The following is a 15447-nucleotide window of genomic DNA, read 5'->3' on the forward strand; positions in this document are numbered from 1 at the left end:
GAATTTAATTTCTTGCTTTTAAGAAAAAAAAGGAAGATTAGAGGGCTCTTAAATTTGCTCCTTTTTTTAAGTGCTTTTAACTTAAAATAGTCAAAATGCCAGAATGGCTTATTATGGTGCCAGGTATTCTAAACTCCTTTGAATGTGTGGTGAAATAATTTAATTAAAATTTTCTTTATACTTTTAAACTCATATTACATCCATATCTTTCTGGTAAACCTTGGAAAATGTGAGAATTTTATTCTTATTTAAAATTCATATATCCTATACCTATGAAAAAAAATTAGTCTAATGAAGATAAGTAAACACATTTGTCTAACTTGTTGACACCTAACCATTACAGAGGAGACATCCATCAAAAAGTTTATTCAAGAATGATGTATTGATTTGGTTAAACAATCTCTCACCCTCAAACTTCCAATCCCCAATTTTAGTCAGTCCCCTTGAAGAGATAATCACAGTTTTAAGTTTGTCACCATAGGTTAAATCTGACTTTCCTACATCTTTATATTAATGGAATCAAATAGTATGTTCTTTGTTGACTCTAGATTTTGGTTGGCATTCTTGGGATATTCCACCACATCAGTTGTTCAGTTGTTTATATCAGCAATATTTTTTTTTCTTTGTTTGTTTTTTCTGATATGTGGTCCATTGCATGAATACATCACAGTTTGTCCATTTTCCTGTTGATTAATATTTTGTTTGCTGTTTGGGGTCAGTTCAGTTCAGTTGCTTAGTGGTGTTCAACTCTGCAACCCCATGGACTGCAGCACTCCAGACTTCCCTGTCCATCACCAACTCCCGAGGTTTGCTCAAACTCATGAACATCCGGTCAGTGATGCCTTCCAACCATCTCATCTTCTGTTGCCACTTTTCCTCCTACCTTCACGCTTTCCCAGCACTGGGGCTTTTCTAAAGAGTCACATCTTCGCATCAGTTACAAAGTACTGTAACTTCAACTTCAGCATTAGTCCTTCCAATGAATACTCAGGACTGATTTCTGTTAGGATGGACCGGTTGGATCTCTCTGCAGTCCAAGGGACTCTCAAGAGTCCTCTCCAACACCACAGTTCAAAAGCATCAATTCTTTGTCACTCAGCTTTCTTTATAGTCCAACTCTCACATCCATACTTGACTACTGGAAAAACCATACCTTTGACTAGACGGACCTTTGATGGCAAAGTAATGTCTCTGCTTTTTAATATGCTGTCTAGGTTGGTCATAGTTTTTCTTCCAAGGAGCAAGTGTCTTTTAATTTCATGGCTGCAGTCACCATCTGCAGTGATTTTAGAATCCAAGAAAATAAAGTCTGTCACTGTTTTCCCATCTGTTTGCCATGAAGTGATGGGACTGGATGCCATGATTTTCATTTTTTTGAATGTTGAGTTTTAAGCCAGCCTTTTCACTCTCCTCTTTCACTTTCATCAAGAGGCTCTTTAGTTCCTCTTTGCTGTCTATAGGTGGTATCATCTGCATATCTGAGGTTATTGATATTTCTTCCAGTAATCTTGATTCCAGCTTGTGCTTCATCCAGCCCTGTATTTCGCATAATGTGCTCTACACGAAAGTAAAATAAGCAGGGTGGAAATATACAGCCTTGATGTACTCCTTTCCCAACTTGGGAAAGGAGTACATCACGTCCAGTTCTAACTGTTGCTTCTTGACCTGCATACGGGTTCCTCAGGAGGCAGATAAGGTGGTCTGGTATTCCTATCCCTTTAATAATTTTCCAGAGTTTGTTGTGATCCACACAGTCGAAGGCTTTGACATAGTCAGTGAAGTGGAAGTAGATGTTTTCTGGAACTCTCTTGCTTTTTTGATGATTCAGTGGGTGTTGGCAATTTGATCTCTGGTTCCTCTGCTTTTTCTAGATACAGCTTAAACATCTGGAAGTTTTTGGTTCATGTACTATTGAAGCCTAACTTGAAGAATTTTGAGTGTGTGAGATGAGTGCAACTGTGAAGTAGTTTGAGCATTTCTTTTCTTTGGGATTGGAATGAAAACTGACCTTTTTCCAGTCCTGTGGCCACTGCTGGGTATTCCAAATTTGCTGGCATATTGAATGCAGCGCTTTCACATCATCATCTTTTAGGATTTGAAATAGCTCAGCTGGAATTCCATCACCTCCACTAGCTTTGTTCATGGTGATGCTTCCTAAGGTCCACTTGACTTCACACTCCAGGATGTCTGGCTCTAGGTGGATGATCACACACCATCTGGTTATCTCAGTCATTAAGACTTTTTTTTGTATAGTTCTTCAGTGTATTTTTGCCACTTCTTAATCTCTTCTGCTTCTGTTAGGTCCATACCATTTCTTTCGTTTATTGTGCCCATCTTTGCTTGAAATGTTCCCTTGTTATCTCTAATTTTCTTGAAGAGATCTCTAGTCTTTTCCATTCTATTGTTTTGCTCTGTTTCTTTGCTTGATCACTGAGGAAGGCTTTCTTATCTGTCCTTGCTATTCTTTGGAACTCTGTGTTCAGATGGATATATCTTTTCTTTGCTCCTTTATCTTTAGCTTCTCTTCTTTTCTTACCTATGTGTAAGGCCTCCTCAGTATACCATTTTGCCTTTTTGCTTTTCTTTTTCTTGGGGATGGTTTTGATCACTGACTCCTGTGCAATGTCACGAACTTCTGTCCAAAGTTCTGCAGGCACTCTATCATATCTAATCCCTTGAATCTATTGTATAGTAGTAAGAGATTTGATTTAGGTCATACCTGAATGGTCTAGTAGTTTTCCCTACTTTCTTAAGTCTTAAGCTTGCAATAAGGAGTTCATGATCTGAGCCATGTCAGTTCCTGGTCTTGTTTTTGCTGATATAGAGCTTCTCTATCTTTAGCTGCAAGGAATATGATCAATCTGATTTCAGTATTGACCATCTGTTTGGGGCACTCTGATTATAAAGTTCCTATGGAAATTCATGTACAAATACTTCTGTAACATAAGTTTTCAGTTTTCTTGGATATATGTTTAAGGATGTAATTACTGGGTAATAGAATAGCTGCATGAAAGTCAAAGTGAAAAGTATTAGTCACTCAGTCATGTCCAACTCTTTGTGGCCTCATGGACTGTAGCCCTCCAGGCTCCTCTGTCCATGGAATTCTCCAGGCAAGAATAGTAGAAGTGAAGTCGCTCAGTCGTGTCTGACTCTTTTCGGCCCTGTGGACTCTAGCCCATCAGGCTCCTGCATCCGTGGAATTTTCCAGGCAAGAGTCTTGGAGTGGGTTGCCATTCCCTTCTCCAGGGAATCTTCCCAACCCAAGAATTGAACCTGGGTCTGCTGCATTGCAGACAGTTTCTTTACCATCTGAACCACCAGGGAAGCCCGTTAGTGCATGTTTAACTTTACAAGAAACTAGTAAAACTGTTTTACCAAATAGTTGTACATTTCACTTGCCCACACTAGAGTTCCAATCACTGCATTCTACAGGGTTCTGCTATATCATTGTGTTTTCTCGTTATTGTTTTAGTTTGCACTTCCCTGATGGATAATGATATTGAGCATCTTTGCATACATTTTTTGATGATTTCTGTATATTTTTTGTGTCTTTTCAAGTATCTTACCATTTTAAAAATTTGGCTATTTGCTGTTATTGGTTTGAATAAATTCTTTATGTATTCTGGATGAAATTCTTTGCCAGACATATGTTTTGTGGATGTTCTGTCCCAGTCTTTCTTTTACCTATTAATTTTGTTAAGTGTATCTTTAGATAAGCAGAAATTTAAATTTCAGTTTTTTTTATTTTTAATAATTTTTGCTCTCTGTGTCCTTTGTAATCTTTTTCTACATCCAGAATGAGATAATTTTCTATGCTTTTTAACTTTCTTATAAAGGTCTTGTACTTTAAGTTTTTACTTTTAGGTCTATGACCTGCCTCAAATTAATTTTTACAAATGGTGTGGAGTCAAAGACGAGGTGTTGTTGTTGTTGAACAACTAAACAACATTTAGTTTTTCCAGAAACATTTGTTGAACAAACTTTTCATCATTGATTGACTTTGGTGTCTTTGTCAAAAAATTGATTTCCATTTGGTCCACCTTGATCTACCTTTTAACTGATTTTCTCTTAATGCTAGATCATATTTTCCTGTTTCTTTTTAATGTCCAATACTTTGTAACTGTATGCTGAGCATTGTTCATACTACAGTTTACTGCGTCCAGCTATTATTATCTTTCTTTTAAAGCATAGTAAATGTAATTCTAGAAAGCAGTTAAGGTATTGATGGATAATTGTGTTTCTGTCAACCTTAATTTCATTCTCTCCTACAGCAAATCATTTTAAGTTTCAACTCTCAATGCATTCCTCTACCCCTGGGCATTTTCTTCACTCCTAATACATGGTCTTTCTGGATTTTAGCTGAATCTCTGAGATGCTGTATTCAGTTAAGTCTTATCTGACTGGGCTGAAATTCCAGTGTCTTTCCCTGCTGCGTGAACTATATTGTCATCACTCAGCTCTTAGCCTAATAGCAGGTTAACTTTGCTAGGTGTTTCAGAATGTTGCCCTGTCTAGCACTCGTCCAAGTAGCTGTGGTAAACCCTTACATATACTTTTTCCCCAATTCTCTTCCTACCAACATATACACACTCAGCTTCTTCTCAGTACTTTTCACCATAAATTCCAGCCTCATGTCTAAACTTGGCCTTATCACTCAGCAAAACAGCCTTTTTGCTTGATTTCCACTTTCTTGCTCTAAAGTGGTTAAATACTTTTAGGCCAAAAAAAAAAAATTGTGATTGTCAGCTCACCATGTGTGTTTGCTGTTTTCTTCCAAGTCAGACTTAAAAACGGGTACTTCATGTTTATTGTCCAGTTTTATGATTGTTTTCTGTGGGAGAGCAATTCCAGTATAAATTTCTCTTAACGTACCCTGGATTGCTGGATTGACCTACTGTTTTTACTTTTGAAAGTATAAATGTAATTCCGTTTAGGCAAATGTTCAGTTTTTACCACTATCCAATTACTTTTGATTTTACTTTTTTTATGTTGTGTTAATGATCTGGCAAAGCTTGCTCTAAGCTGTGTGCATGCTCGTTTAATTCTCACCCTATGAGATAGATATATGAATTTCCAAGCAATTGTATGATTTCCATAAATTCACACAGCTGCTAAATGGTAGAAATAATGTATTATGATAGCAGAGTCTGTTCTTAATATGGTCTTTTAAAAACATTCTGTAGAATAAATAATTTTTGTGCTTTTCTTTAACAGTCAAACATAAAGTGGTCATTTCTGTATAACTATTTTTCTTTATCTGTAATGCCTCATAATAATTTTTATTGTTTATTTTCTATAGATCTTACAAGTGCCATAAAGTGGTTTGATGCATGCTTTTCTCTCCATGAATTGTCTCTCACTGGAAACCCACTTCTTCAAGAAATAAACTGGAGGTAAATAAATATCGTTGCACCCTATGTATGTACTTGATTATAATTGCAGAGAACACAATTTGATGAAAATTGTTCTGTGTATATTATTAATAATTCCTTGGGAAAAGTGAATAAAGAATAATTCAAAATTTATTCTAAATAGAATAATTTTATAAAAGTAGTTTAAAAAATACCTTCTGCCTAAAACAAATTTTTTGTACATGTAAGAACTAATGCAAATTTGAAATGATAATTCTGATCCAAACCACTGATTATATGACAATTTTAGTATGATGTTGACTTAGGTTTCTGTTTATAGAAAATACATCTTTGGGGAATTACTTTTTGAGTCATCTATATCCCGTAGCTTGCCATTTCAAATTATTTCCTTTCTGGTAATGATTTGATTTTATTTAATTTCTGAAAAGAGAAAGTTGCTGTCTGTTAAAGTATGTATTATAAGCATGTATGAATTCTGGCCTCTGTTTGGAATACTACAGTAAGTACCTAGATGTAAATGAAAAAATATTTGTATTTGTAATTTTTGTAATATTTGTAATTTTTTAATGAATTTTCTTTTTTAAAAAGTTCTCTAATCTGAAATTCTTAAATTATGCTAGCATCATTTTCCCCAAGATAGCCAACATCTTTTTTGTAATCAGGTTTTTTGAATTAATTTACATATAATAAAATTTATCAGTTTTATTTATGAATATGAATATTGTATAGAAATCATCACAATCATTTTTTATCACCTTGAAAAATTACCTTATTCCTCTTGGTGGTTAGTCCCCTCTTCAAGTATTTCATAACCTTCTTCCAATACTTTTAAAATGTCTCTCTCTAATTTACTGGTCTTTTAAGAGCTCTTCCCATAAATTGTGATGCTGTAGCATGATGCTGTGGAGAAGGCAGTGGCACCCCCCTCCAGTACTCTTGCCTGGAAAATCCCATGGATGGAGGAGCCTGGTTGGCTGCAGTCCATGGGGTCGCTAAGAGTCAGACACGACTGAGCGACTTCCCTTTCACTTTTCACTTTCATGCATTGGAGAAGGAAATGGCAACCCACTCCAGTGTTCTTGCCACCAGGGACGGAGGAGCCTGGTGGGCTGCCGTCTATGGGGTCACACAGAGTTGGACACGACTGAAGCGACTTAGCAGCAGCAGCATGATGCTGAGTGTCAGTAGCCTGAATGATAGTGCTTTTTTCTTCTTTTTGACTTGTGCAGGGCCTCCACCTCCTTTGGATCCAGGCATCTTTTCTGGATCTTGGCTTCCTTAGATACCTGCTTTCCTTTGACTCCAAATCACCAGAGATAGGGTGTTGAGCATAGCACCTGTTCCTAAAGGCTGCCTAGCACTCTGAGGAAAGCTTGCCAGTTATCTTCCTGCTCCACCCACCCCAGAAGCAGAAAACAACAAAATCAATAATGTGCTAATTTGTTACTATAAGGATTGGTGATGATTTACTCTCTAAGTCATGTCCTACTCTTGGGACCCCATGGACTGTAGCCTACCAGGCTCCTCTGTCCATAGGATTTTCCAGGCAAGAGTACTAGAGTGGGCTGACATTTCCTTCGTCAATTACAAGGATTAGTTGTACATAAATAGATTTGTATTGAGAGTAAGTAGGTTATTCAAAAGCATGTATAATCATTGTATGACTGATTTAAGAATCACAAAATACCCAAAGTAGAATTTCTGTAATATCTAATGGGGTTTTGGTTTTGTTTTGTTTTTAATGACTATTTTCAAGCTATCACTGTTAAATTCACACACATCAGATTAATCTGAAAACCCATGTTATTCTTGGTTATGGTAGGACTCCTGTTATGGTTTGCAACAAGTGATGCAACCTCTGCCTGGGTTTTAGTTTGTAAAATAAATACTAATATTAACCTACCTCAAAACTTGTTGAGAATCTGTGAAATACTGAGTGAATGCCCAAAATAAAATATTGTTATCTTTTTATTAAAAAAAAATGTGTCTCCACTGTCTTATGGCTTTCACTGTTTCTAAGGAGAAGTCTGTGGACATTCTTGTCTTCATTCCTCTGTCTCTGGGTACTTTTAAGATTTTATCAGTGGTTTTCAACAATTTGATTATAACATGCTTTGATGTGGTTTTAGATAGATTTACTCTCCTTAGGATTTTTTCCTTGTTTTCTTGCTTAGTGTTTTTCTAATGCTGTAGAGTTGTTTTACTATGTGTTAGTTTCAGATGCACAGCAACATGATTCAATTATTTGTGTGTGTATATTCTTTTCAGAATTTTTCTAGTATGGGTTATTATAAGATATTAAATATAGTTCCCTATGTTATGCAGTAGGTCCTTATTGTTGATTTTATATATGGTAGTATATATATCTGTTAATTTTGTTGTTGTTATTCAGTCACTAAGTCATGTCTGACTGTTTTGCAACCCCATGAACTACAGCCTGCCAGGCCCCTCTGTCCATGGGATTTCCCAGGCAAGAATACTGGAGTGGGTTGCCATTTCCTTCTCCAGGGGATCTTCCTGACCCAGGGATCAAACCTGTGTCTCTTCCGTCTCCTGCACTGGTGGGCAGATTCTTTACCACTGAGCCACCAGGGAAGCCAGCTCCCAGAGTATCCCTCTTGCCTGCCTTTATTCTTTGGTAACCACAAGTTTGTCTTCTAAGTCTGTGAGTCTATTTCTGTATTGTAAATAAGTTCATTTGTATCACTTTTTTGATTCCACATATAAGTGATATAACATGATATTTGTCTTTGTCTGACATACCTCACTTAATATGATAATTTTTAGTCCATCCATGTTGCAGTTCTGCTTAGAATTTATTGAACCTCTTGGATATAGTAGATTCATAGTTTCTATAAGATTGTGAAAAATTTTGGCCGTTATTTTCAAGTATTTTTTTCTGCTTCCTTCTATCTTCTCCTACGAGAACTCCAACTTCACCAGTATTAGACCACTTGATGTATCCTTTTAGTCACTATTGCTTTGTTCTTATATTTATTGTTTTTGTTTTCTGCCTATATTTCAGTCTTACTAGTTATCGCTGTGGCTTCAAATCCCCTGATGTTTTCTTATTATGTAACTGCTCTGCAGTTAATCCCATCTAAACTGTTTTTCAGTTCAGATTAGATGTAGATTTCATTTCTACAAGTTTATTTTTTTTCAACGTTTACAGTTTCTCTCTTAATCATGTTCATATATTCCTGAATCATCTTGAACATATGGATAATATTTATAATAGCTGTTTTGACATCTTTGTATGTTAATTTCATCATCGCCCTCATTTTGAGGTCTATTTTTATTAATTCTTTTTTCTGATTCTAATTTTCCTACTTCTTGCATGCCCAGACAATTTTGGTTATATTCTGGACGTTTGAATTTTTCTGCTTGTTGATTCCTTAATTTTCATTTTTTCCTTTATATAATATATGTTGATATTTTGCTTCTGACATGCACGATCTATTTAATATGTTTCTTGGAATTAGTGAGATGATTTCAAAACTTCCTTTTAAGTTCTGTTAGGGAAATCTCAAAGAAATCTTTATTTAGACTAGTACCAATTTAGCCCAACTACTATGCCTCCAGCTTTCTTAGTATTCTGCCTAATGTCTCTTCTATGTATCCTTTCAACTTTGGCTGATGAGAATTATTCCTATCTTCCTGTGGGTTCCTGTAATATTTGCTGCCATTTGTTTCCCACTTGTTATTTCCCTTGGCTCCAAGTGATTTTTCTTTCACATATCCTCCAGACTCATTTACAGTTCTAGGTGAATTACATCCTAGTATACTGAGAAACTTTGCATATGTAATTTGGAATTTTCTAGTACTGATGATGTTTATAGCCTCAACTCCTATCTCTTTTTAAGTCCAGCAGCATGCATTTGTTAAATGATTTAACATGAATAATTATAAATTTGACATTTGTATCATATCAGGACATGGGTATATCAAGGCAGAACAAGCCAAAGTGGACGGGGCTTGTAGCCTAATTTAGCAAGGTGGATTTGGCCACATGTTAAGTGTAGGGAAAGACAAACATGTACTAAAATTCAGGTAGGAAAATCTATTTCAAAATCCTAATTTTGAATCAAGTTAGCAAGTCATATCAGTTTGATCAGATAGTGAAATACATTTATGAACAAAATAAAGACGGAGAAATGAATAACTGAGAAAAGGGTGGTGTACATCTATCCTAGGGTGGAGGCAGTTGACTTTTCGCCCTGATTTGGTTTCCCTGTGATATATGGCCATAGCCAGAAAGGTCCTTGTTTTTCTAAGTATTTCAGAGGAATATAAGATATCTTACCAAAAAACCAAGGATCTGATTATGTTCACAATCCCTGTACCTGACTTAAGCCACCTGTAGAACAAGATAAGAGTCTAGGGAGTGGTCCCTGTTGTCCCCCTTGTCTAAGATCACTGCAGACCTATGACATTCTCTTTCTAGATGTATTGGGTGCTTAAATTTGTCCATTGACCTTTAGTGAAGAAAATAGCAGCTTTTTACACCAAGTCAAACACCTGTGTGATTTGTTGCTTACGGATAACTTGTTTATCACAGAAGAGTTATTATCTTTTTGCTAGAAAATCTATTTTTCTTTCTTTTTGCTTTAAAACTGTTTCCACATAGATTTCTAATGTTACCCTGTTTGTTAGGCAAACCTGGTATGTTCCACATGTTTTAGAATAGAACCTGTCAACCTCTGGCTTAGAAGCATCTGTTTTCAAGTGCGATTTAAGTTGTGTAGCACGGAGGAAAGAGTATAACGCAGTGCAGTGGTTCTTAACGCTGTATGCCGCTTAGGAGCCTATTAGATATGCAAAATCTTACACTCTACCCAGATCCACCAAACCAGGAAGTAGCACATGATTCCCAGTAATCTTTTCAAGCCTTTTGGGTGATTCAAGGTGGACTGAAGTTTGGAGATCATTGTGTTTTTAAATAAGGACATCTTCCTGCCCCATGCTTTGTGATCCTGGGAAAGTAACAGCTTTTCTATGTCTGTGAATCTTCACTGGTAAAAGGAGGATAATAATTGTACCTATCCTTTGGCATAGCCGCTAGATTTGAATGGGATAATACATACATTCCATTGATAATAATCCCTGGAATGTGGCGAGCACACAAAAATCTATTATTTACTATTGCTAGGCCAACCAGACTGTATATGGGTGCTTATTCAATCACCAAGTATTTAGTGTATGCCTACTACATGTAGTCAGTGTCCTAACATGTTGGACATTATAAGGGAAATTCAGTGTAAGCCATGATTTCAAGTCCATTTTTATAATCTTGTTAGAGATAGAAAATGTATGCAAAAAATGATAACTATGAAAGCTAATGATAACACATACTGACATAGCATTTACTTTGTGCCCAGCACTGTTTTCAATTAATCCTCACAATATGATAATGAAATAGCTACCTAATTTCCCCACTTTATATAAGCAGAAAGGGCTAAGTCATCTACCCAATTTGACACAGCTAGCAAGTCGAAGACCCAGGATTCAAACCTATGCAGTCTAGCTCCAAAATCTACTCTTAACTCAAGTTTTAGTGCCTAATAAAGTACAAGTGTCATATGATTATTTTAGACAGCAGATATGCTTTAGAAATTTGGAAATATCGTAATTTAGACCAGGCAAAACTGCCTGCACCTAAGAGGCAAACTTTGAGTTAATCCTCCAATAGTTTGGTAATATTGAAAATCAGAGAGTTGCCTGGCAGTCCTGTGGTTAAGACTCCAAGATTCCACTGCAGGGTGTATGGATTCAGTCTCCTATTGGGGAACTAAGATCCAGCATGCATCACAGTCAGTTCAGTCGCTCAGTCATGTCCGACTCTTTGCGACCCCATGGACTGCAACATGCCAGGCTTCCCTGTCCATCACCAACTCCCAGACCCTACATAGAATCATCACGTTGATAATGCCATCCAACCATCTCATCCTCTGTCATCCCCTTCTCCTCCTGCCTTCAATCTTTCCCAGCATCAGGGGCTTTTCCAATGAGTCGGTTCTTCACATCAGGTGGTCAGAGTATTGGAGTTTCAGCTTCAGCATCAGTCCTTCCAATGATTATACAGGACTGATTTACTTTAGAGTTGAATGGTTGGAATTCCTTGCAGTCCAAGGGATTCTCAAGAGTCTTCTCCAACACCACAGTTCAAAAGCATCAATTCTTTCGGCGCTCAGCTTTCTTTATAGTCCAGTTCTCACATCTGTACCGTACATGACTACTGGAAAAACCATAGCTTTGACTAGATGGACCTTTGATGGTAAAGTAATGCCTCTGCTTTTTAATATGCTGTCTAGGATGGTCATAACTTTCCTTCCAAGGAGCAAGCGTCTTTTAATTTCATGGCTGCAATCACCATCTGCAGTGATTTTGGAGCCCCCCAAAATAGTTTCTCACTGTTTCCCCATCTATTTCCCATGAAGTGATGGGACCGGATGCCATGATCTTCGTTTTCTGAATGTTGAGCTTTAAGCCAACTTTTTCACTCTCCTCTTTCACTTTCATCAAGAGGCATTTTAGTTCCTCTTCACTTTCTGCCAAAAGGGTAGTGTCATCTGCATATCTGAGGTTATTGATATTTCTCCTGGCAATCTTGATTCCAGCTTGTGCTTCTTCCAGCCCAGCATTTCTCATGATGTACTCTATATAAAAGTTAAATAAGCAGGGTGACAATATACAGCCTTGACGTGCTCCTTTTCCTATTTGGAACCAGTCTGTTTTTCCATGTCCAGTTCTAACTGTTGCTTCTTGACCTGCATACAGATTTCTTAGGAGACAGGTCAGGTGGTCTGGTATTCCCATCTCTTGAAGAATTTTCCAAGTTTATTGTGATCCACACAGTCAAAGGCTATGGCATAGTCAAAAAAGCAAAAATAGATGTTTTTCTGGAACTCTCTTGCTTTTTTGATGATTCAGCGGGTGTTGGCAATTTGATCTCTGGTTCCTCTGCTTTTTATAAATCCAGCTTTGAACATCTGGAAGTTCGTAGTTCATGTACTGTTGAAGCCTGGCTTGGAGAATTTTGAACATTACTTTGCTAGCCTGTGAGATGAGTACCATTGTGCAGTAGTTTGAACATTCTTTTGCATTGCCTTTCTTTGGGATTGGAATGACAAATGACCTTTTCCAGTCCTGTGGCACTGCTGAGTGCTGAGTTTTCCAGATTTGCTGGCATATTGAGTGCAGCAGTTTCCCTGCATCAAAATAATAAGTATAGTTAATTTGATTAAAGGATCAAAATGAAAGTAAAAAGCACTTCTGATAGAGGAAATATTCAAAAGAGGAAGAAATGTGAAAGATGAAGTTAAGCTCTGTAGAAGACCAGTGTGTTCAGGTAAAGTGAGGATAGTGAGAAATACCACTGGAAAGAAGGAAGAAACCAAGTACTTAGGCTTACAGTGTGTCAAAGTGGGCTAAGTACTGTACAAGTTCCTTCACTTCACAGCAACTGAGTTGGGTTCTGTAATTATCGTTCTCATTTTACAGAGTATTTACTGAAGCTTAGATACCTTGTGATTTGCTCAGTTAGGAAGTAAGTGTCAGGGGTGTTATTTGAGTTCTGAAGCCTGGAATTTAAACACTGTGTTCTGCTTTTTCATGTGTTATGTTGTGGCCAGATAGTAAATTTCATGTCTAGGATAAAAAGTCTCTTTTATCCTGAAAACATACACTTGAAACATGTATTTTTCAAGCCTTGTGTGTAAACTGCTCACGTGCATATCTGGCTCTACCACTTCCTAGCTGTTTGCCTTGCTCAAGTTGCTTCATTTTGCTATGTCTCTTCCTTCATTTGTAAAATGGGTATAATAATAGTACCTATCTCTTAAGATAGATTCATTAGGGTAATATAGGTTATACCACACAGCAGCAAACTTGGAAATCTGTGTAGTTTCATCAACAGAAATTTTGTGTTTGTTTGCATTATGTCTGATGTGAGGTTGGCCTGTCTCTTCTAAGCAGATTCAGAAACTCAGCCTGCTTCCGTTTTGTGACTCTGAGTCACAACACTTGAACATAACTTCATTTTTATAGGTAGTAGATTGTGATGGGGGAAAATGACCACCAGAAAAGCAACTGACATTTAACCACTCTGCCCTCAAAAGTGGCACATATCACTTCTCTCATATTGTATGGCCTGTAACTAATCACATGGCCAAACTAACTGCAAAGAAACCGGGGAAACATAGGGAGGAACGTGAGTTTCAGAGTACAGAAGTCTCTATGAGGAGTAAATATAAATGTTACCACATGGTAGCACTTTATAGCCATGCCTAACAGAAACACATTTGATAATGCTAGGCTTTATTTTTAAGGAGTTATAGAGAAATTTTCAACAGTTATGTGAAAATGAAAACAGTGTTTGGGGAAGCTTGTTTTCAGCAGAAAACTGACAAAAAAATTAAGAAGTAGCCAAATTAAATGAAAATGCTAGCATTAAAAATGGCTAAAATTAAGTAGTAGAAGTGGCCCCAGGTATTGTACAGATCCTTATAGAGTCCTTGGATGACACCCAAATTATTTGTTGAAGGTATATATTACTAAATTTAATTACATTATAATGTGTAAATGTGTAAAAAATATGTTTCAGCCACTAATTTTTCTATTGAACTTACTCAGTTTTACTTTCATGATTGACAGTGTCATTTTCTCGATTGACAATTTATATTATTCTTGATTTTCAGTAATTATCAATATCTGAAGTTCTAAAATTGGAGTCCTCAGACTCCTTGGGGACCATAGTATTTGGGAAATTCTCTAAGTTTCCTGAGAAACTGATCTTAGGACAAGTTATTATAGGAAATGTCAACTGTTAGTTAACATCAAATCAGACGGTGATCAGAAATTACAAGTATTTAAGGAATGTGTGTGCAGACGTGCAAAGGCCACCTGACTGTGTTTCTAGACCTTTTGCCAGCTTGGTGGACTTCGTCTCCTGGAATAGAAGCAGTCAAGGTCCCCATACAGGTGCACTAACTTGCAGTCTAGGACTGCTTCTCTTTCATTGCGATTTAGAGCACTAATCCCCAAGTTCGGGTCCTCACTTCTTGAAACCCATATAAAGAGTGCAGTTATGTCTGAAGGACTGTTTGACAGGTGATATTATTTATTATAAAGATGTCTAATGGGTTGTTTCTAGAGAGATATTTTTATTTTCCCAAGTAACTATAGAGAATAAGTTATAGAATTGGCATACAATGACAAATCAAAATGGCAGTTGTATACATTATTCAGAGCAAGGGGATAATGGTTTTACTATTAGGTGTTGGGCAAATAGGGCATGAATTCTGGAGTTGATCTGGTAACTGTTACCATCTGAACAGCTGCCATGTTGCAAGTTGTAGCAGCTAGAAGCAAACCTATGTCCTGAATAATCGTTTATTTATTTTTTGTTATTTTATTTGTAGAAAACATCAACACTTATTTAATTGAATAAAATATGCTTGTTGTAAAACCTACTGATATAACCTACTGTAAGACATATATAAAGATAATATTTGCATTTTACTGCAGTTAGTATATATACTTTATAGTTTTAAAGAAATTATTTAATTAGAAATAATACTGAGAGAAAATAGATTAGTATTTATATGTACAATTATTTAGCTGTTATATTGTCTATGTTTAAATTAGTCTTTCTGAACTAGAACAATTCCAATTTGCAAATTTTACCTGTCAAGTTTCATATAGGTCCAGTTGCCCTAATACAGCTCTCATAATTTTAAGAAGAGATTCACTTATCTACATAGTCTAAAATCTAGTGATCTATAAGATATGGATTTGTTAATGAAAGGATCAACTCAAACTGTTACTAGTGTGCTCCACTGAACTTTACATAACCCCTTGATACCAACAAAGGGATTAGTTATAGATTTTCCCAATTGGCTTCTTACTTTCATGTCCAGCCAGTGATAACACGAACAAAACTGATGTACTAAAAAAATCTCTTTTTAAAACTTAATCCACAGACTCAGTTTGGAATTTCCTTTGGGAATGTGTTTCATTCATGAATGATTAATAGAGCTTCTTAAGTGACAGAATATTCACCAGGAAGTTTTCACTA

General features: G+C 36.4%; 1 protein-coding gene across 1 annotated transcript in view; it reads left to right on the forward strand.

Moving 5' to 3' along the window:
* The window catches only part of LRRIQ1 (leucine rich repeats and IQ motif containing 1), a 229163-nt gene that overhangs the window by 76148 nt on the left and 137568 nt on the right, over positions 1–15447 (forward strand). Inside the window, exon 14 of the mRNA XM_069584152.1 lies at positions 5300–5393. Within this exon, the coding sequence (XP_069440253.1) occupies positions 5300–5393 (94 nt within the window). The remainder of the gene's footprint in view (positions 1–5299; positions 5394–15447) is intronic.

The sequence above is a fragment of the Ovis canadensis genome, chromosome 3, assembly GCF_042477335.2.
Source record: "Ovis canadensis isolate MfBH-ARS-UI-01 breed Bighorn chromosome 3, ARS-UI_OviCan_v2, whole genome shotgun sequence".
NCBI lineage: Eukaryota > Metazoa > Chordata > Mammalia > Artiodactyla > Bovidae > Ovis > Ovis canadensis.